This window comes from Microcebus murinus, chromosome 3, assembly GCF_040939455.1.
Source record: "Microcebus murinus isolate Inina chromosome 3, M.murinus_Inina_mat1.0, whole genome shotgun sequence".
NCBI lineage: Eukaryota > Metazoa > Chordata > Mammalia > Primates > Cheirogaleidae > Microcebus > Microcebus murinus.
The window spans coordinates 71,720,887-71,743,210 of record NC_134106.1 but is presented as its reverse complement, the minus strand read 5'-3'; the positions used below and the strand labels follow the sequence as shown (position 1 = coordinate 71,743,210).

Sequence of the window (22,324 nt, the reverse complement as noted above, 5' to 3'; positions counted from 1 at the left end):
TTGAGCCCAGGAGTTTGAGGCTGCAGTGAGCTATGATGACACCACTGCACTGTAGCCCAGGCAACAGAGCAAGACCCTATCTCAAAAAAACAAACAAAAAAATTATATATTTGTATTTTATTAAGAACAAAAAGCATAAAGTATGATTAGTGTAAATTTTAGCCTTTTAATGCTCAGAATAATTCGTTCATGAATTGGAAGACCTTTTGTGCAAATTCATTTTCTTGGATATCGCACACCATTTTTAAAAAATTATGAAATATATCCATATACAGACAAGTGCATAGGACATATGTGTACAGCTTAATATATGTTTGTAATTATTATATAAAGCAAATTCTGTGTGACCACCACCCAGCTTAAGAAATAAAGCTTTCCAAAAGCCCTTGTGTGGTATACTATGTGATTTTGTTTTATAATGGTATGAACGAGTATGTAAATAGGATTGTTATATCTCTTACATTTTAAAAGTTAGTTTTCACAAACATATTGCTAGCATTGATTTTCTTAAGTTTTCAGCATAATTTTGGGTTGAGAAATGTTGGTCCAATTCTGTGATGGCTAAGAAAAATGTGGAAAATACTGATTTGATTCATGGTTTGCAGAGGTTGTGGCCACAGTCGGCAACCACAGTGCTACATCTCGTTCCTGTGTCCTAGCCAGTGATCTCTCCCCTACAGGCTCTGGGGGATGGTGAGCAGTCCTCCTCAGCAACATTTACAGTTGATTCATGTGAGCAGTATCTCTCTTCTTTTGGCCAGAGCTCCAGGAAGTTCATAAATAGTTCCAGAGCTCTGTTTTCCCTGACACTGGCCAATGGGCTAGGTGTGTAGTCTTTAGCATTTTGGACCATCCCCTCCTATCTGAGCATATGCTGTCTTTCCTGAGATACTGGGCATTTTTTTAAAACTCTTGGACTGGGCCAAGTGAGGTGGCTCACACCTGTAATCCTAGCACTCTGGGAGGCCGAAGTGGTTGGATTGTTTGAGCTCAGGAGTTCGAGACCAGCCTGAGCAAGAGCGAGACCCCATCTCTACTAAAAATAGAAAGAAATTAGCTAGACAACTAAAAATATATAGAAAATATTAGCCAGGCATGGTGGCGCATGCCTGTAGTCCCAGTTACTTGGGAGGCTGAGGCAGGAGGATTGCCTGAGCCCAGGAGTTTGAGGTTGCTCTGAGCTAGGCTGATGCCACAGCACTCTAGCCTGGGCAACAGAGTGAGACTCTGTCTCAAAAAAAAACAAAAAAAACTCTTGGAGTAGATTGTCCTTGATGGTGTGGTAAAGAGCCCTTAGCCTGAGGACCAGGAAAAAACACACTAGACCAGGGGTTCTCAACAGTGGGACCATTGACATTTTGGACTGGATAATTCTTTGTTGTGAGGAGCTGTCCTGTGCATTACGTTTAGCAGCATTCCTGGCCTCTACCCACTAGATGCCAGTAGTACCCTCTCAGGTGTGACAACCAAAGTGTTTTCAAACATTGCCCAGATGTCCCTGGGAAACTTAGTCACCCCCAGTTGGGAACCACTGCACCAGAGCGACAGTATTCACATGAGGCTGATCTTCCCTTCTGGAGGCAGCAGCTGTAAGGGAGGTGGTGGGGGAGGCGATCTGGATCTTGGAGCAAGAGGAGGGAAGGGCAAAGAGCCAGTAAATAGGAGTGGGGGCTTCAGGGTAACAGTTTACGACAGTGGGGAGAAGGGAGGGTGGGCACAGAACTGCCAGGCTGTGAGGTGTGATGTGAGCTCCCTTCAGCAGGAACTGGCAGGAGTGTGCTAGCACAGAGCTCAGTCTTCTCTGCTCCCTCCACCTTCTCCCTGCTTGAGCCACCACGAGTCCTGAAGGAGCTTTAGACCCTCCTATTTTACCACTTTCCTCCTGACCTGCAGAGTGATGTGAGTCCAGCAAGTGGGTTAAGTTGCTTGGAGAGAGGCTGCAGTTTGATCATTTGTCTACTCAGTGGACATTTGTCAAGCACCCTCTTGGCAGGGGCTGTGCCAGGCACTGGGGACCCCCATGATGGCTCAGGACTGTATGGTCTGGGTGGGAGACAGGATCAGATAGCACAGGCAGCCCTGGGAGGAGGAGGAGGCAGGCTCTGTTGTCAGACTGCCTGGGTCTATATCCCAGCTCTGCACCTGGCTGTTGTATCTCCTTTGGCAAGTGAATAATGCTGCTAAGCCTCAGTGTCCCAGTCTGTGAAATGGGAAAGTAAGAATTCTTATCCTGTGTACATGGGAGGGGATTGAGAGCGTGTGTACACCCTATAGGATAGTGCCTGGCATTTGTAAGCACTTGCTATTATTTTAATGTTTTCTTATTACTACTATTACAGCTGTCACAGACTTAAACAGTATCAAGAAAATTGAGGGAAGAGTAACCAAAGACTTCACAGGAGTGGCATTTTTGAGATGGGTCTTAATAGGGCTTTATCAGGAAAAATAAGATTGTGGGATTGGGGGAAGATGAAGCACTAAGCAAGATTCATGCAGAAGAGCGAGCAGCCGGGAAGTCAGGGCTGCCAGCCAGCGTGGTGCATGGGAGACAGCTGCTGGCTCTGTGATCCCGAGGCCGAGGGAGGGGCAGGAAGCAAGGCAGGTAGGGCCTTGGGGTGGGGGGACACTTGGCCTGAGAGGACATAAGTATCGAACCCCTTTGGCTTGGGCCTGCTTCATTCCTTATTTCTTTCCTGCAAAATAGAGTAAGAAGAAATGGCCATTTTAATCCCATTCCCCCTCCCTGGGGCAATGAAATGCTAAGTGTTACTGAGCTTTTAGAAACAGAAAAGCAAATTGGTTTGTGGTGAGACCTTGTGCTGTCACATGGGGGCCAGGCAGGGGGGACGCTGGCAACCAGTTCACACCCAGAGAGTCCAGCCGCTGCTCGAGACATCCCGACTCTGACCACTCCAAGGGTGTCTGGCTCCTTGGCATTCACGGAGGGGCCAGTCGGCCATTGGGTTGCTCTGTGCTTTGTGCCTGTCTCTCCTCTGCCGCTCACATACTGCCTCCGGGCAGGGGCTAGACGCGTCCTGGTAGACCAGGATAACCAGGGCATCTGTGCCCAAGGAGCGGCGTGTTTATTTCCCTGGAGTCTGTGGCGTTGTGCCCAAGGCTTTGCTGACTCAGGCTGGTGCCGCCTGGCATCCTCCTCACTGCCCAGACCTCAGTCCCAAGGTCACCACGGTCCCTGGATGGTGCTGACTTTGGCGTCACCACTCTCGGAAACTTCACGCAGTGAACAGGGACTTATTGAGCACTTCCTACCGTGCTGGCTCGGGCGGTGCAGTTATGAATGAGACAGGCGCCATCGCTGGCGCTGGCATTGTGAAACATACTGCGCTGTGGGACGGAGAGACACTGAGCAGACCGTCTGAGAGGACAAGGGCTCAGACAGGGGCAAGTACAGGAGTTGTGGCGACATAGAACAAGGCAAGGAACCTAATCTACAAGGCCTGAGAAGCTCAGGAAAGGCCTCCCTGGGGAAGGAGCCCCCGCTGAGATGTGAGAGGGCAGAGAGGCAGGCAGAGGGGTGGAGGCAGGAGGTGGGGAGCCCTCCTCACCAAGGCACCTGTGACCAAGTCCGGTGAGCTTCCTCAGCCAAATCTCCTGGCCTGCTGGTGTCTTTGGCACCACTCTCTCTCAAATTCTGCCCCCACTACACTCTCCCCATTCTACTTTTTCCTTTCCTCCAGTTGCTCTTTTGTCCCCTTTGCTGGCCCATTTTTCTCTTCTTGCAGATCAGGTCAGCCTTCCTAGAGGAGGCTGTGCTCTCCAAGGCCATGGACAGTGGTGACAGGAAGCCAGGCTTGGGGGAGGCCAGCCTGGCTGGTCTCTGGCTCCTGCCTTCACCCCTTACTGGTCATGGAACCTAAGACAAGCAAGTGACCAGCTGATCTGTGTGCTGCTGTCCTGTCTGTAAAAGGGGTTCTTTGAACAAGGCAGTCTTCAGTGGGGTAATGCTGCAAAGCGCTCAGCTCAGGGCCCGCGTGAACCAAGAGTTAACAGGCCCCTTCCCTTCAGGGTCAGAAACTGACTAGGTTCAGTTAACTTTCTGTTTTTTTTCTGGAAACCTGACGAATGTGGAATGTCAGGGTGTTCCCCGGCAGCAGTGCTGGTGCTGAAGCTGAGCCCTGCTTGGTAAATTGCATCTGGACTAGGAGCTGCCTGTGCAACCTCTGAATACCCACTGAGCCATGGCTTGGGCTTCCCCAGTGTGGTGTCTTATAACTGGGCAGGCTCCTTGCAGGGACCCTGGAAGCTCTGTCTGTGGGGGTGTCACAGGAGCTGCCAGCTCCTATGGGGCCAGGGTGGCTCCTGCACCCAGTATGCTTACACCTGAGTTGACACCTGCAGGTGACTTGTGTCAGGTGAATGTCCAGCTCTGACATTCTATCAGTTCACTCATTTACAAGTATCTGTTGATGGCCTGCTCTGCGGTAGGCCTGAGAATGCAATGTTGAGCAAAACAGATTCATTCTCTGCCCTCAAGGTGCTTACAGTCCAGTGGGGAGATGGCTGTCAATCACAGCATCACACAAGCAGTAGTAAAAGAACACGCTGATAATATGCACATCATGCTGTGAGCGTGTAGTGGGGCCATGGGGCCTAGTTAGAGAGGTCAGGGAAGGCTTCCATGAGGAAGTCATGCTGGGGCTGGGATCTGATGGATGAAAAGGCATTAACCAGACCAAGAAGGGGGAGGGAAGGGTCCAGGAGGAGAAAACACAGGGGCCAAGGCTTTGTGGTGGGTCCAAGGTGCGGGGCATGAGAGCAGGTGAGGCCATATCCTGTGGTCCTTAGAGGCAGGGCTGAACGTCAGGCCACCCTGGGCATATGGATCAGTGAGAGCTGCTGCCCAAACACAGTCACCCTGGTGTTATTTTTGCTTTGTCATCTTAAGAACAGTGAGAAGCAGGTTAACGCAGGATAGGGATGTGTTGGTGGGAGGAGGGGTTGGCCTGATTGGATTTATAATTTGAAAAGCTTATTCTGGCTGCAGGAGGCTGAGATCAAGTCCCTGGGGAGTGAAGTTCGAAAGAACCTTGAGGGAAAAGGTTTTTAACAGAGAAGGAAGCCCAAGGTGTGTGCGGGCTTCATAGAGCATAGGAGGGGGATTTGCAGCCAGAGAGGAAAGTTGGCCTTTAACTTCAGATGTCTTGGCTGCTCCATCTTCATTTTTGGCTTCTGTGATCCCAAACCACAGAGTGGAGGAAGATGAACATGGGCTGTAACAGAAGATAGAGGAGGCCAAGGATGCCCCAGCTATGGGCAGAAAACCTTCAGGGCACTCATAACAAATCAAGCCCCACGGCAGTGTTTTCTGTACCTTGGAGCGTTGTCTTGGCATCAAAGGCACACATTTTCCATTAAATGGGATGGATGAAAGTCACATTTCTTTTTGTCTCTCTCTCTTCCCTCCAGGCTTATATTTGGCACCCTTTACCCTGCATATTATTCCTACAAGGCCGTGAAATCGAAGGACATTAAGGAATACGTAAGTAGCACTGTTTATTTGAGGGGGTGGCTGGGTGTGAAGGGTGGGAGAAGGTGGATGCCTCCTTGCTGTGGGCACCAGCAGCAGAGCAGATGAGTCCCTTCATCACTCTTCTTCTCATGAGACTTTCAGCAGTCCTGTCCCCTGTCTGGACCTCGAGTGTTGAAGGGAGGAAAGCAGAGAGGTGTGGCAAGAGGAGATGGAATCTGGAATGGGGGGTCCCTCTGCTCTGCCACATGCCACGAGTAACTTCACCTCCCTCAGCCTCAGTTTCCTTGTCTGGAAAGCACTCTGTAGACCATAAAGCACCAGGACTGGGAGACAACTCGGCATTGGGGGCAGGAGCCTGGGTCCTGGAGTCCAGCAGACCTGGGTGTGGTTCCTGGCTTGGCAGCTCTGCCCTCCTTCCAGTGCTGTCATTCCAGCACCTCACCTTGGAAGCCCTATTGCTGTATAAGCTTTCTGAGGGCAGGGCTGTTCTTCATTCTGTGTGTGTTTCCTGCAGCATGTCCCAGAGGGCAAGCACACAGGAACGGGATCCGGGAGGATGTACCGGTTGGAGGATTGTATTAATTACCGTTGGGTATTTGGTTGCCCCAGGCACCAGCCCTGGATATGCTGGGTGGCACCCTCAGGCAGAAAGCCTGTCAGACCAGCACTGATTGACAAGGACCTGGGTGGGGTGGTGAGGGAAGGGTGCTCCTTCCCATGTAGGACACAAACCCACATCAAAGAGGAAAGGGTATGGTTTATGACATCAAGGGACAGAGGTCAAGTCCTGGCTCTGACGTTAATGCAATGCTGGGCAAGTAGCTTAAACTTCTAAGAGCCTCCGTGTCCCCATCTGAGCAGTGGGGTCACAGCAATCCCTCTTTTACTCAGAAGATGTCACTTGGCAAGTTTGGTGCAGGTAAAGAAACATTTCAAAGCAGGCCTGGAAAGTCATTATTTTTTTCTCAGATTTCCCAGGAAGTCTTTATGGTGAAACCAGCCACCTCCAGATCAACTGCAACCAGGACTCTCCCCCTTCTCTCCCAGTTTCCCAGAACTCCTTGCGTCTTCTGCTCCTAAGCAGGGGACCCAGAGGGGAGTGATTTCTTCTCTGGAGATGGGGTCCTGGTACATGTGAGGGAATCTCAGCGTGCACACTATAAATAGCTGTGAAGTTGCAAGCACAGAACCTCCTGGTTCTCAATTGCCTTGGCGCAGGGCAAAGCATGAGGCAGCCTCTTCCAGCCGTCCCTCTCCCGACCCCTCCCCACCTGCAGCACGGGGAGCTATGCCAGGGAAGGCAGGCTTATTGGCGTACCAGGTCTGATTCTTCACTTTGCAGGGGCAGAAACTCCATTCTGTCTGCTCATCTGGGAGAGATCGAACCCTGGTGAATTGTTTTCTTCTGACTAAACTCACAGGAGCCTGGTTTACGGCTAGAGTGGCAGCTCGTTAACTTCGAGTGACAGCCGGAACTGATGGCAGAGCAGCTGTTTGTGCTGGCTGCTGAGAATACACTTTCCCTATGGAAAGCTCGAGCTTGAGAGTTGAGATTAGAAGGCTTCTTGGTAAAAATGGAATCTGAAGAAAGGATCTGAGTAGCGTCAGGGGAGGCCTGCCTCCTTTCCCTGCACGCACAAACTCCTGTGTTTCCTTCCTGCAGTCCTTTTGACTAGTGGGCCTATTTGTCCGAGAGAGAAACCCAGGAGTTTCCTCTAACTCCCGCCCACTTCACACACACACTCCTGGCTGGCGACCGTGTCCCTTCTCCCCATCCCCTGAAAAATCTTTGGGTCTCTTTTCTTTCTCTGCTGCTACTCCCTAAAGTAGGTTCTCACCATTTTCCTGGAATATTGCAGTAGCCTTCTGCAGTAGTTTTTTTTGTCACTGTAACAAATTACCACGAACTCAGAGGCTTAAAACAACACAAAGGTATTATCTTACAATTCCAGAGATCCAGCAGGTCCCACTGGACTAAAGTCAAGCTGGGCTGTCGCTGTCCTTGCCTTGTCCAATTACTAGAAGGCACTCCTGCATTCCCAGGTTTGCACCCCTTCCTCCTTCAGAGCCAGCTACATTATGCCTCCCTCTAACCCAGCTGGGAAGGGTTCTCACTTTTAAGGAGCCACGTGATTACATTGGGTCCATGTGAATAATCCAGGCTCATCTTCTCATCTGAAGGTTCTTAATGACTGCAAAGTCCCATTTGCCTCATGGGGATTAGGACACAGACATCTTTGGGGAGCCACTCTTCTGCCTGCCACACCTCCTAACTGGTTCCCTGCCCCTCATTTCCCAGTCTGTTGTCCATGTAACATCCAGGAGCTTTTAAAAGATGGAAACCTATTAATTTCACTCCTCCTGGTTCCTTTAATGGCTGCAAGATCGAGTCCAAACTGCATATATGGTGTTTAACACCCATCTTCATCTTGCTCTTTCCCTTCCCAGCCAGTTCTCTGCACCTGCCCTGGGTCTCAGTACCTAAGGCGTGGTCTGTGGGCCAGCGTTATCAACGTCACCTCGGAGCTCGTCAGAAATGGAGAATCTCAGTCCCTACCCAGATATCCTGAATAAAAACAACATTTTTAACAAGTTCCCTAATTTGAGAAACAGTGCTCAAGACATTTATAGCTTCCTGTGTCCTTCCAAACTGACTGCACTAGTCAAGGGTTTTGGATAAAAACTTAAAAAGAGGCCGGGCGCGGTGGCTCACGCCTGTAATCCTAGCTCTCTGGGAGGCCGAGGCGGGCGGATTGCTCTAGGTCAGGAGTTCGAAACCAGCCTGAGCAAGAGCGAGACCCCGTCTCTACTATAAAATAGAAAGAAATTAATTGGCCAACTAATATATATACAAAAAATTAGCCGGGCATGGTGGCGAATGCCTGTAGTCCCAGCTACTCGGGAGGCTGAGGCAGGAGGATTGCTTGAGCCAGGAGTTTGAGGTTGCTATGAGCCAGGCTGACGCCATGGGACTCACTCTAGCCTGGGCAACAAAGCGAGACTCTGTCTCAAAAAAAAAAAAAAAAAAAGAAAGGAGTGTATGGGAATTTGTCGAATTAACTAGGAAGTGGGAGAAAGATACTCAGGACCTGGGGCAGATCTGAGAAGGTTGGGTGGTGGTCACGGCCAAGCTCGTGCCTTGGAGAGGGCCTGGTTAGGAAGCTTCTGCTGGTGTCACATCAAGGACACCAGCTGCCTCTGTCTGTGTCCTTGGAACTTTCCCTGAAGATGCAAAGTCCTGGGTAGGGATGTCTGGTTTTTTGAAGCCCAGACAACAGGCCTAGCCTCCAACAAAAACCCTCATGCTGGGAGATTTCTCCCCGTTTAGAAGGTGTTGGATGTGACTACCAGTGGGGAAAAAAGTAGTCATTACAGATACCTCTTTGGCTGCCCAACACCTGCATCCACATCCACCCCTTTACATGTATTTTGGCTTTAAAAACAACCTTCCAGGCCGGGCGCTGTGGCTCACGCCTGTAATCCTAGCTCTTGGGAGGCCGAGGCGGGCGGATTGCTCAAGGTCAGGAGTTCGAAACCAGCCTGAGCAAGATTGAGACCCCCGTCTCTACTATAAATAGAAAGAAATTAATTGGCCAACTGATACATATATAAAAAATTAGCCGGGCATGGTGGCGCATGCCTGTAGTCCCAGCTACCCGGGAGGCTGAGGCAGAAGGATCACTCGAGCCCAGGAGTTTGAGGTTGCTGTGAGCTAGGCTGACGCCACGGCACTCACTCTAGCCTGGGCAACAAAGCGAGACTCTGTCTCAAAAAAAAAAAAAAAAAAAAACAACCTTCCAGGCCCGGCGCGGTGGCTCATGCCTGTAATCCTAGCACTCTGGGAGGCCGAGGTGGGCGGATTGCTCGAGGTCAGGAGTTCGAAACCAGCCTGAGCAAGAGCGAGACCCGTCTCTACTATAAATAGAAAGAAATTAATTGGCCAACTAATACATATATAGAAAAAATTAGCCGGGCATGGGGGCACATGCCTATAGTCCCAGCTACTTGGGAGGCTGAGGCAGGAGGATTGCTTGAGCCCAGCAGTTTGAGGTTGCTGTGAGCTAGGCTGATGCCATGGTACTCACTCTAGCCTGGGCAACAAAGTGAGACTCTGTCTCAAAAAAAAAAAAAAAAAACCTTCCAACTGGAATTCTGTACAACTCACTCACCTGTCAGATACAAATTTCTTTTGTTGCTGAGTCAGCTCCAGGCCCAGTATCTCTGGGCAAAGTCCTTTCCTTGGGTTCTGAAAGGATCCAAACTTAATAACAGCGTTCCAGAAACTGACTTGTCAAGTGAACATCAACACAGCCCATGTACTATATTAGTGGGGAGAGAGAATAAATTAAAATATAATTAGTTAAAATATTTAAATCTATATATAACACAGAAAGGAAAAACATATGGTTAGAAGCTGCAGTCCATATACATGCAACTGGTCATGAGTTCATAGCTGGTATTTATATCTTTTGTTAAAAGATAATTTTTAGGCTGGTGTGGTGACTCATGCCTATAATCCCAGCTTTGAGAAGCGGAAGTGGGAGGATCACTTGAGGCCAGCAATTTGAAATCAGCTTGGGCAACACAGTGAGACCCCATCTCAAAAAAAAAAAAAAAAAGAGAGAGAGAGAAATTAGCCAGGCATGGTAACACGTGCCTGTAGTCCCAGGTACTCAGGAGGCTGAGTCAAGAGGATCACTTGAGCCCAGGAATTTGAGGTTGCAGTGAGCTATGATCACTCCACTGCACTCTATCTAGTCTGGGTGACAGAGCAAGACCCTCTCTTAAAAAAAAAACAAAGATAGGCCGGGCGCGGTGGCTCACGCCTGTAATCCTAGCTCTCTGGGAGGCCGAGGCGGGCGGATTGCTCGAGGTCAGGAGTTCGAAACCAGCCTGAGCAAGAGCGAGACCCCGTCTCTACTATAAATAGAAAGAAATTAATTGGCCAACTAAAAATATATATACAAAAAATTAGCCGGGCATGGTGGCGAATGCCTGTAGTCCCAGCTACTTGGGAGGCTGAGGCAGCAGGATTGCTTGAGCCCAGGAGTTTGAGGTTGCTGTGAGCTAGGCTGACGCCATGGCACTCACTCTAGCCTGGGCAACAAAGCGAGACTCTGTCTCAAAAAAAAAAAAAAAAAAGATAATTTTATAAAAAGAGTAAAATCATAACTGTTGTATACATATAAAATTAACATGTCAAAGATTTTACTTAACTCATGAATTAATGAGGGAACCAGTAAAAGTGTTAAAAAATAGTTCAAAGGAGACTCCAAATAACAGACATATGTAGGCTGCCAGAAGTAATCAATATAAAAACAAGTTCGTGTGCAGAAAAAAAAAAAGAATATTCCAGAAGGACCCTATGCTGCCCACCCCACAAGGAAAGGAGCCTGGTATAATGAACCTGCTTCCAGAAAGCTGGCTGATGCCGTGGGATACGGTATCATCCTGGAGATGCTTGGTCACTGCTGCTGGTAGCGTGGTCTCTGGGTGGTGGTCATAGCCAGATTAGCCTTGGTGAGAGGGATTCCATCTTGCACAGCCCATATGCTACCTCTGTCACTTCCATGTGGCCACTTGGTACATGAGCCCATTGAACATGCACTGTCAAGCCAGAGGAAAGAGGCTGGCTGGCACCTGCAGGCCTGGTCAGTCATCTCATCTACTTGGTTACTCAGAGCCTCCTCTGCTATGGGACCTGTTGGCAAGCATGAGTGTTGAGCCACAAATATCTCCATTCTTTGGTCCCATTCACATTATTCTCAGAGCACCTCAACACCCATCTCCCGCCCCTTCCAAGAACCTCATCATCTAGGCAGAACTTTAGCTGGTGTTTTAAAATGTACCTGGATTTGTTTTACTCGGGGATGATAAGATACAAAGACACAGAAATGACTGTCATGAAGGAAGAGGTTTTGTTCATGTTCCCTAGAAGCAGGGGGCATGGCATGCTATGTAGGGCCATGTGGGGATACCTGGGCAGTCAGGAGGCCGCGTGGGAGTGGGGGAAACATGGGTAGCAGCCTTTATTGTGGTTTCCATAAGAAAGGTAAGACAAGACAGGGGAACAGATTTAGGATTGGCTAGTTTGAGTAATTTCAGCAGGTTCCAGGGTGTGGGGCTGCCTCTAGTTGTCTGGTACTTGCCCTGGGGCGATTATGGCTGGAGATACTGGGACAACCAGTGAGAGCTCCATAATGGAGGTGGTTTAGACTGTAGGCTCTGGATTGCTTAGTGTCATATGAAAGGCATGCTGGGGTAAATCTTTTGCCATCTCTAAGAACTGGCTAGCCCATGGAGGGGCAGTCTCTTCCTAGTCAGCAGCAAGGCCCCAGATGCCAGAGCATCTAAAATACAGAAAATAAGAAAATGGAGCTAATACACTTAGGGAGAGTACACATGCATTAACTCAGAGCATCAGGCTAAGTGCCCTGCTCAAAGTCCTGCCTGCAGGGAATTCGCTTCCCCACTGTCTCAGGGCCACCCTGACTCTAGCCAACCACTATGAACTCGTGCCAGCAGATGGTGCAGAGTCATCTGCAAACCAGGCTCAAATGTTTTCTTACTCAGTCATTTGGCATGGGGAGTTCCCTGTGAGTCTGAAGCAGGGCCAGGTGCAAGAGGCGTGTGAAAGGCTCAAAAAATATTAATGTGCCTGGTTAGAGGAGGGTCCAAAGGTGAGGTGAGGCTAAAGAGGTGCTAAGCCTGCTACCTCCAAGCCTGCTACCTCCGCATCCTGTCGGGAGGCCTTTCATAGGCTGCCAGGAACCCTGCGGCAGGGTAGGATAGAGCATGGAATCCCAGCCAGCTTCTGTGGCTCAGGGAAGGTCTCCAGGCCGGCTTCCCTCCTGGACTCGAAGCTTCTTGCTGTAGCCGAGGGTCACAGTTTCTCTCCTGTCTTCTTACTCCTGGATCCTGCTCCTGACCAGTTCAGAGGGAATCCTCAGGCATGCTGTGCACTTTCCATCCCACAGTTGCTCCTAGACATTACTTAGCAAACAAATTAGGGCCGGGCACGGTGGCTCATGCCTGTAATCCTAGCACTCTGGGAGGCTGAGGCGGGCGTATTGCTTGAGGTCAGGAGTTCAAAACCAGCCTGAGTAAGAGCAAGACCCCGTCTCTACTATAAATAGGAAGAAATTAATTGGCCAAATAATAGATATAGAAAAGATTAGCCAGGCATGGTGGCACATGCCTGTAGTCCCAGCTACTCAGGAGGCTGAGGCAGTAGGATTGCTCAAGCCCTGGAGTTTGAGGTTGCTGTGAGCTAGGCTGATGCCATGGCACTCACTCTAGCCTGGGTAACAAAGTGAGACTCTGTCTCAAAAAAAAAAAAAAACCCACAAATTAGCCATGACTCCCATTCTTTATTCTGATTAAAGCTACACCCAGGCTCCTCCTTCCATCTTGTAGGGAGGTTGGGATAGAATCTCTTAAGCTTGGAAAGTTCTATTTCAAACCTTGGGAAAAATAACTGTTATTTGCTTTCCACAGGCATGATGGGGGAAACCATTTCTTAGTAATTTTAAATGAATATGGTTTCTATCTCTGAGTCAACAGTATTCCACTGACCTTGTTAGCCACAATGAATCATACTCAGATCCTTCTTTCTGCATCAAAGTTTTTTTTTTTTTAAAGAGACGAGGTCTTGCTCTGTAGCCCAGGCAGGAATGCAGTGGCACAGTCACAGCTCACTGTAGCCATAAACACCTGAGCTCAGATGATCCTCCTGTCTCAGCCTCCTGAGCAGCTGGGACTACTGGCATGCACCACCACACCTGGCTAATTTAAAATTTTTTTATAGAGATGGGATCTTGCTGTGTTGCCCAGGCTGGACTCAAACTCCTGGCCTCAAGCAGTCCTCCTGCCTTGGTCTCCCACAGTGCTGGGATTATAAGCATGAAGCACTGTGGCCCAGTTCCTGCATGAAAGTATTCTAAAGTGAAGGAGTGCTTGAAGGAAACTTCTTCTGGCTGACATATCAAGCTCCTTCTCTGCTCTGGGTCCATCATCTGTGTCCATACCCTCAACCTCCCTCCTTTGGTCTTGCCTTTCCAGAGGTCTTGCCTTTTCAGGGGTTTTCTTCTTGGATATCCTCTGGACCCTCATACTGTCCTAAGCTGCACTGAGCTCAAGCTGTTTTGCCTAAATTGGCTCTTTCTTTCCTTCCTTCTTGTTGTGAGCCACCCCACAATATTAATCACTCGTGCCCTGATTTCATGCTGGGCACCTTTCTTGCCATGTATGTGCAGCTGTCCACTCACTCAGTGGGCACTTGCAGTGAGCAGCTTTTGCCTTGCAAGCTATTTCTGCCTTTTCTTCTCAAAAAGCCATTTAGACAGTATTTCCCAAAGTATATTCCTTCTCAACCTTTTTAAAACCATCCTTTCTCTGCCATTCACCATGCCAACATTCTAATCCAGTCATTCAAAACAAATTTATTCAGTACTTACTATACACTAGGAGTTGCTTTGGGTACTAGAGATATAATGATGTGCAAGAAGAACGTGTCTCCACCCTCAGGGAGCTTAAAATATAGTAGAAAAAGCAGAGGATGCAACTAGGATACAGAAAGAAAGAAAGAAAGAAAGAAAGAAAGAAAGAAAGAAAGAAAGAAAGAAAGAAAGAAAGAAAGAAAGAAAGAAAGAAAGAAAGAAAGAAAGAAAGAAAGAAAGAAAAGCAGAGGAATAAACAGGTACTTTCAAAGCAGTGTAATACGTGTTATGACAGGGAACACATGGGGCACAGTAGAGGGAAGGAAAGAAGAAGAGTATTCACACAAACTTCTGGCAATTCCTAGAGGAAGTGAAGTGATGTTTTAGCTGAGATCTGAGGGCTAAAATCAGGAGGCAGAAAAAGTCCCTCTGTCCAGGAAATTGAAAGAGGTTCATTATGGCTGAAGTAGAACATGTGAGAGGGTAGGGTAGCTTTTGATGGAGATAATTAGGCACCAGTTCATACAAGACCTTGTAAGCCAATTTAAGGAATTTGGGCTTTATCTTAACAACAATAGGGAACCACGGAAGTCTTTAAGCTAGGAAAGCATATCATCCAGTTGGATTTAAGAGGATCCAATTTGACTGGAACTTGGAGGACAGATTGAGAAGGGGCAGAGGAATAGAGGCCGAGTGTAAGGCTGTGGTTCTGTTCTCAACAGGGTATGTTGGTGGTCTGAAGTAAGGAAAAGGCAGAGGGGGTTCAAGAGAAATAAGAGGAAGTGACAGAACCTGGTTGGCTGTGCTGGGTGAGGAATGCAGAGTTGTCCTCAAGGACACTGCCTAGTCTAGAGATAGAAGCAGATGTCTAGAACAGAGCCCCGGGGAGGAATTGAAGAGACGTGGAAGAAATGGCCAGAGAGGCAAGAGGGAAACCAGGACAGTTGTGGTACTGGGAGAGCTTTTCAGGAAGTGATGGTTTTACATCCAGCTGAAAAGTCAAGTCGAGTAAAAAACGGAAAAGGGGTCTCTTGCATTCCCTTGAAGTGTGTTACAAAGTGGAAGCCCCAGCGAGAGCAGTTTTGGTGTAGTGGATGCAGTGCACTGAGCAAGTGGAGGGTGAGGAAGTGGAAAAATTTGTAGCTACGGGTTGTATCAAGGAAGGGGACTTTTTTTTTTTTAATTGTTACTATCATTGGGCTTTGTTTTTTTGTTTTTTTTGTTTTTTTTTTTTTTGAGACAGAGTCTCGCTTTGTTGCCTAGGCTAGAGTGAGTGCCGTGGCATCAGCCTAGCTCACAGCAACCTCAAACTCCTGGGCTCAAGCAATCCTTCTGCCTCAGCCTCCCAAGTGGCTGGGACTACAGGCATGCACCACCATGCCCGGCTAATTTTTTCTATATATATTAGTTGGCCAATTAATTTCTTTCTATTTATAGTAGAGACGGGGTCTCGCTCTTGCTCAGGCTGGTTTTGAACTCCTGACCTCGAGCAATCCGCCCGCCTCGGCCTCCCAGAGAGCTAGGATTACAGGCGTGAGCCACCGCGCCCGGCCTTGGGCTTTGTTTTTAATTGACAATACCAAAGTGTGGTTTGAATACTAAAAAGAAAAAGCCTGTAGAGGGGGAATTCAGGTTCCTGGCAGTGTGTCTGGATACTAGTGTTGGGAATTCCTGGATTCTGAGCCCCAGCCTGCTATGGGCTTTACAGCTGGACAAGGCCTTGTTTGCCTTCTGCCAAGGAGCCTGTCCTGCTAAATAATCTTGGCAGCATGTGGTAACCCTCAGACAGGGTTACTTGTGATGGACAAAGCCTCTCTTGTTTTTCTGAATAGAGAAGACCTTTAAGTAATCCATTGAGATACATATTTTAGAGTCACAAAGATGATGGAGATTCACCAGAACAGCCTTCATTTTTTGAAAGGTGTTTTTGCTGGGTATAAAATTCCAGGTTGACCTTTTTTTTTCTTTTAGCATTTTAAAGAGGTTATTCCATTTTTTTCTGATATTCATTGTTTCATATGAAATGTTAGCTATCATTCATATTGTCATTTCCCCGTGTGTAATATGTCTTTCTCTCTTTTTTGCTTTTAAGGTTTTCCCTATTTTTTTTTTTAGCAGTTTTACTATAGTGTGCCTAGGTATGGTTTTCTTTGTATTTGTCTTACTTTACATTCACTGAGCTTCCTGGTTCTGTGGATTTGTTATTTTTGATCAAATTTTGGAAATTTTAGCCAGTATTTCTTCAAATAATTTTTATGTCCAGGCCAGGTGCAGTGGCTCATGTCTGCAATCTCAGTGCTTTGGGAGGTCAAGGCAGGAGTATTGCTTGAGACCAGGAGTTTGAGACCAGCCTGAGCAAAATAGTGAGACCCCATCTCTACAAAAAATAGAAAATTTAGCTGGGCATGGTGGCACACACTAGTAGTTCCAGCTACTCAGGAGGCAGAGGTAGGAGGATCACTAGAGCCCAGGATTTGAGGATGCAGTGAGCTATGATCATGCCACTGTACTCCACCCTGGGTGACAGAGCAACACCCTATCTAAAAAAAAAAATTTTTTTTAATGTCCCATTTTCTTGTTTCTCTTCTTATGGAATTCCTATTATGTATTAAATATATGTTAGACTGCTTGATGCTATTCCACAGGTATTGAATTTCTCAGTGTTGTGTTCCAATCTAGGTTTTAATTTTGATAACTCTTACTGTATCTTCAAGTATACAGATATTTGCTTTTGTTGTATCCAATTTGTTGTTAATTCCATACAATAACTATTTTATTTCAGAGACTATGTTTTTGAGTTCTAGAATATCATTAGCTTCTTTTTTTTTCTTTATAAACACCTGTCCTGTGACCTTTTGTTTCTTTTTAAAGAGTTTCTTTCTCTTGAAAGCACCCATCTCTTCATTCATTGTATTCACCTTTTCCTGTAGATTCTTTAACATAACTTTTTAAAGAAAAATAATACTGAAGCCATCCTTTTCCTCCGGTAAGTGTCTCATTAAGTGGAGACAAAAGAAAAGTTCAGCTTTCCGAATGAAAGCTTTGTTAATAAGTTGCTGTATATTTATATATCTTCTTTGGTGAGGTATCTGTTCAGATATTTTGTCCATTCTTTAATTGGGTTTATTTTCTTATTGTTGAGTTTTAAGAGTACTCTGTGTGTGTATGTGTGTGTGTGTGTGTGTGTGTGTGTGTATATATATATATATATATATAAAACAGGATCTCTCTCTATGTTGTCCAGGCCTCAAGCGAACCTCCCACCTTGGCTTCCCAAGTGACTGGGATTACAGGAAAAGTTCTTTGTATCTTTTGAATACAAATCCTTTATCAGATATGTGTCTTGCAAATATTTTTTCCCAGTCTGTGCCTTGTCTTCTCATTGTCTTAAAGGTGTCTTTTAAGAGCAGAATTTTTTAATATTAATGAAATCCAACTTATTTTTTCCTTTCATGGATCATGCTCTTGGTGTTGTATTTAAAAACTCATTACCAAGCCCAGGGTCTCCAGATGTTCTCATATGTTGTCTTTTAGAAGATTTATAGTTTGTTTGTTTGTTTGTTTTTCTGAGACAGGGTCTTGCTCTGTTGCCCTGACTGAAGTGCAGCGGCATCATCATAGCTTATGGTAACCTCAGACTCCTGGGCTAAAGTGATCCTCCTGCCTCTGCCTCCTGAATAGCTGGGACAATAGGCATGTACCACTACACTCAGCTAATTGTTCTATTTTTTGTAGAGATAGGGTCTCATTATATTGCCCAGGCTGTTCTCCAACTCCTGGCCTCAAGTAACGCTCCTACCTTGGCCTCCCAAAGTGCTGGGATTATAGGTGTGAGCCATCGTGCCCAGCAAGTTTTACAGTTTTATGTTTTGCATTTAGACCTACAATCCACTTTGAGTTAATTTTTGTAAAAGATGTAAGGTCAGTGCTTGTATTCGTTTTTTATTATTGTTACTGCACATGGATGTCCAGCTGTCCCAGCATCATTTTTTTAAAAGACTGTCTTTTCTTCAATGAATTGCATTTGCTCATTTGTCAAAGATAAAGAGATTATTATTTCTGTGGGTCTATTTCTGGGATCATATTCTGTTCCATTGATCGATTTGTCTGTTTTTTCACTAATACCACTCAGTCTTGATTACTGTAGCTTTATAGTAAGTCTTGACGTTTGGTAATGTTTGTCTTTTTCCAAATCTGTTCTTCTTCTTTGGGTCTTGCTATCCCATATAAACTTTAGAGTCAGTTCGTTGATATCCATAAAATAACTTGCTGGGATTTTGACTGGGCTTGCGTTAAATCTACAGATCAAGTTGTGAAGAATTGACATCTTTATAATGTTGATTTCTCCTATCCATGAACATGGGATATCTCTCCATTTATTTAGCTCTTCTTTGATTTCTTTCATCAGAGTTTTGTAGTTTTTTTCATATAGACATTTTATGCTTATTAGATATATTTCTAAGTAATTCATTTTTGGAAGGTGTTAATGTTACTGGTGTTGTTTTTTTAATTTCAAGTTCCTTGTTCACTGCTGGTATATAGGAAAGTAATTGACTTTTATATGTTAATCTTGCTGCAACCTCCTGCAACCTTGCTATAATTACTTATTAACTCCAGGAGGGACTTTTTTTTTTGTCACTTATTTAGGATTTTCTACATAGACAGTTATGTCATCTCTGAAGAAAGATGATTTTATCTCTTTCTTCCAAGTGTGTATATCTTTTGTTTCTTGTCTTATTATAGTATCTAAGGTGGCCATTATGATATAGAATAGGAGTGATGAGAGAGAACATCTTTGCCTTATTCTTGATCTTAGGGGCAAAGCATCTATTTTCTCACCATAAGTAGGATTTTAGCTATAGAGGTTTGTTTTTTGTTTTTTTTTAGATATTCATTATCAAGTTGAGGAGCTTGCCCTACTTTGCTGAGAATTTTTATCACAAATGAGTGTTAGATTTATTTGTTATTGATTTAATTTTTTTAATATTATGGTCCCTGTGCACATTTTTAATTGGGTTATTTATCCTTTTATTGTTGAGTTGTAAGAGTTCTCTATATATTTGATATAAATATAATATCTTATCAGATATATGAGGAGCAAATATTTTCTACCATTTTGTGGGTTGTCTTTTCACTTTCTTGATGGTGCTCTTTGAAGCATAAAAGTTTTTAATTTTGATGAAGTCTCATTTATCTATTTTTTTCTTTTGTTGTTTATGCTTTCGGTGTCATACCTAAGAAACCATTGCCTAATCCAAGGTCAGAAAAATTTACTCCTATGTTTTCTTGTAGCTGTTTTATAGTTTCATCTCTTACATTTAGGTCTCTGATCCATTTTAAGTTAAATTTTGTATATGGTGAGAAGTAGGAGTCCAACTTCATTCTTTTATATGTGGATAACTGGTTGTCTCAACATATAATGTACCTTTTTTTTTTTTTTTTTTTTTGAGACAGAGTCTCGCTTTGTTGCCCAGGCTAGAATGAGTGCCGTGGCGTCAGCCTAGCTCACAGCAACCTCAAACTCCTGGCTCAAGCAATCCTCCTGCCTCAGGCTCCCAAGTAGCTGGGACTACAGGCATGCGCCACCATGCCCGGCTAATTTTTTGTATATATTAGTTGGCCAATTAATTTCTTTCTATTTATAGTAGAGACGGGGTCTCGCTCTTGCTCAGGCTGGTTTTGAACTCCTGACCTCGAGCAATCCGCCCGCCTCAGCCTCCCAGAGAGCTAGGATTACAGACGTGAGCCACCGCGCCCAGCCTATAATGTACCTTTTTAAAGCCCTTGTCTGCTAATTCTAACATCTAGGTCATCTGTGGATCTGTTTCTATTGACTAATTTTTCTCATAACCATGGATTATATTTTCCTATTTTCTCACACGTACAGTTTTTTTTTATCTTTCTTAAATTTTTTTCCTCAATGAAAGTTCAGAGCAACACATACAGTTTTTTATTGTATACTGGACTTTGTATGTGATGTGACATAGAAACTCCAGATTTTTATTGCCTTCTTGTGAAGAGTGTTGAGCTTTTTTTCTAGCAGGCAGTTAAATTCAGGCAGATCACCTTGACCCTGTGGTAGTTAGGTCTTACATTTTTGGGGGAGAGCTATATTTTAATTTTGCCCTTGGTCATAGAGCTAATCTCTTGGTGCTGAGAGGTAGTTTTTACTGCTAGTTGTGGTCTTTCAGGTGTTTCACTGGAAACTGCAAAATGTTTACCAAGCCCCTCTAACTTTGCAGGACTTAAACTCTAAACTCTGTTTTTCCTACAGTGGGCAAAAATGTACGCTCTGGTATATACAACCACAACGAGTAAGATGTGCAACATTTAGGGGATGAACACGCTTGAAGCTCTTACTTGGGGGGAAGGGGGGCATGGACAATATATGTGACCTTAACACATGTACCCCTATAATATGCTAAAATTAAAAAAAAAGAAAGTAAAAAACAAAAACAAATGTACGCTCTGCTCAACTGCTCAACTCTTTCAACTTTTCAGTTTCCTGGATTTTTTGTTTTGTTTTGTTTGTTTTAAATAAAACAAACTTTTTTTTGAAGTCTTAACCTGCTTCTGTACAATTCAGAGGCTGTCAAGAATCTGAAGGGAATTTATATGTAGATTTTTTGAGCTTGCCCCTTCATGGCTTCCTTCTTTGGGGACTTCCTACCTCTCCACTTCTATCTCTGGCGGTCTCAAACTTCATTCTCCAGTTCCTCAGGAACATAAGACTGGATTTCTGTTTAAACTGCCCCATCATGTGCCTACTGGGGGTTGTCCTCAGCCACATTAACCTGGGTCTAACCTAGTGTGGTTCCCTTACTCCAAAGGTTGGATGATTAGATCCCTTGCAGTCTCTGCCTGTGTTTTGTTTTGTTTTGTTTTGAGACAGAGTCTCACTCTGTTGTGGAGGCTAGAGTGCTGTGGCCTAGCTCACAGTAACCTCAAACTCCTGGGTCAAATGATCCTCCCACCTCAGCCTCCCAGAGTGCTAGGATTATAGGCATGAGCCACCACGCCCAGCCTCTGCCTGCTTTTTATTGCTCCCCAGTGCCTTCAAACAATTGTTTTGAAATATTTTGTTCAGAGTTTATAACCATTGGTAGGAGGGTTAGTCCAAAACCAGCTACTCCATCATTACTGGAAGCTGGAAGGAACAGACTATGGAATTTGAACTTTATTCTGCAGGCTGGAATATTTAAATAAGAGGGTAGTTTCATAAGTTTATACTTTGAGGAGATTAGTGTGGCTTGTGGTATGGGTTGGTGAGGGGAAAGCCAGGGGATCAGGGAAGCAGTTAGGAGAATCCTACAGTAGTTCAAGACAGAGGGGACAAAGGCCTTCATTAGGGGAGAGAGGCAGTAGAAATGGAAAAGGATGGTCACATGGGAGAGATTTAAAGGAAGATCAGTTTCTGCAAAGGGCCCTGGGGCTTTCCCACAAGAAAAGATTTCGTAGTGACCAGTAAAAATTGTTACCATTTCATCCCAGAGCCTGGCCTGGTCAAACTTCATTCCCGGGTGTGTTTATGTGGAGGCCCGGAGTGTTTGCGCCCCTGATGTTTGTCTTGGAGAAATGACCTGACTGAATCCTGGGTCACTCCTGGTCTGCAAGTCTCCCTGGCTCACCTGAGGGCTGCTGAAGGGATCCAATTTGGCCTTGAGCTTGGGTCAGTTGTGGAACAGTCTGTTTGCTTCCAGCCCCAAGGTCTGGCGTAGAATTGGACAAGAGCTGGGGAAGGGTAGGGTGAAGGGGTTACAGATGCGAGCTGCACTGCCTGAACATGCCTCCGCACCCTCCGTCTGGGATGCTGTTCTTCTGGATGTTGGGTGGCCATTTTTCCTTGATCTTTTCCGCTAGCTTTGTTGTTTCCTCTTTCAACAGGTCAAATGGATGATGTACTGGATTATATTTGCACTTTTCACCACAGCAGAGACATTCACGGACATCTTCCTTTGTTGGTAAGTACTCCGGGATTTGGGACATTTTAAAGGATGATTTTTCCTAGTGTCGGGAGAGGTGGGAAAGGGCTGAAACCAGCCTCAAGCCTTATCTCAAGCCAGAGATGCAGTGCAGAAATAGTAATAGAAACATTTTTAATAAGTTAGTCTGTGAAAGTTGTTTTTCAAGTAAATACTTATTGAGTTTATAAGAGCAAGTATTGTTCTAGGCACTGGGGAAGTAGTAATGGATAAGACGGGCACAGTTGCTCAATTAATGAAGTTGGTAAAAAAAAATCCAGATGTTAGAAATAAGAACAAAGGAAACAGTACACAAAAGTATACAGTAAGGCCAGGCACAGTGGCTCATGCCTTATAATCCTAGCACTCTGGGAGGCTGAGGTGGGAGGATAGCTCAAGGTCAGAAGTTCAAGACCAGCCTGAGCAAGAGCAAC

General features: G+C 45.6%; 1 protein-coding gene across 3 annotated transcripts in view; it reads left to right on the top strand.

Annotated features, from left to right (window-relative positions):
- REEP1 (receptor accessory protein 1) overlaps window positions 1-22,324 on the top strand; it is a 114,124-nt gene that overhangs the window by 46,835 nt on the left and 44,965 nt on the right. For all 3 annotated transcript variants that reach the window (XM_076000952.1, XM_076000950.1, XM_076000951.1), the window contains exons 2-3: window positions 5,428-5,500; window positions 21,814-21,890. In XM_076000952.1, coding sequence (XP_075857067.1) covers window positions 5,428-5,500; window positions 21,814-21,890 — 150 coding nt within the window. The remainder of the gene's footprint in view (window positions 1-5,427; window positions 5,501-21,813; window positions 21,891-22,324) is intronic.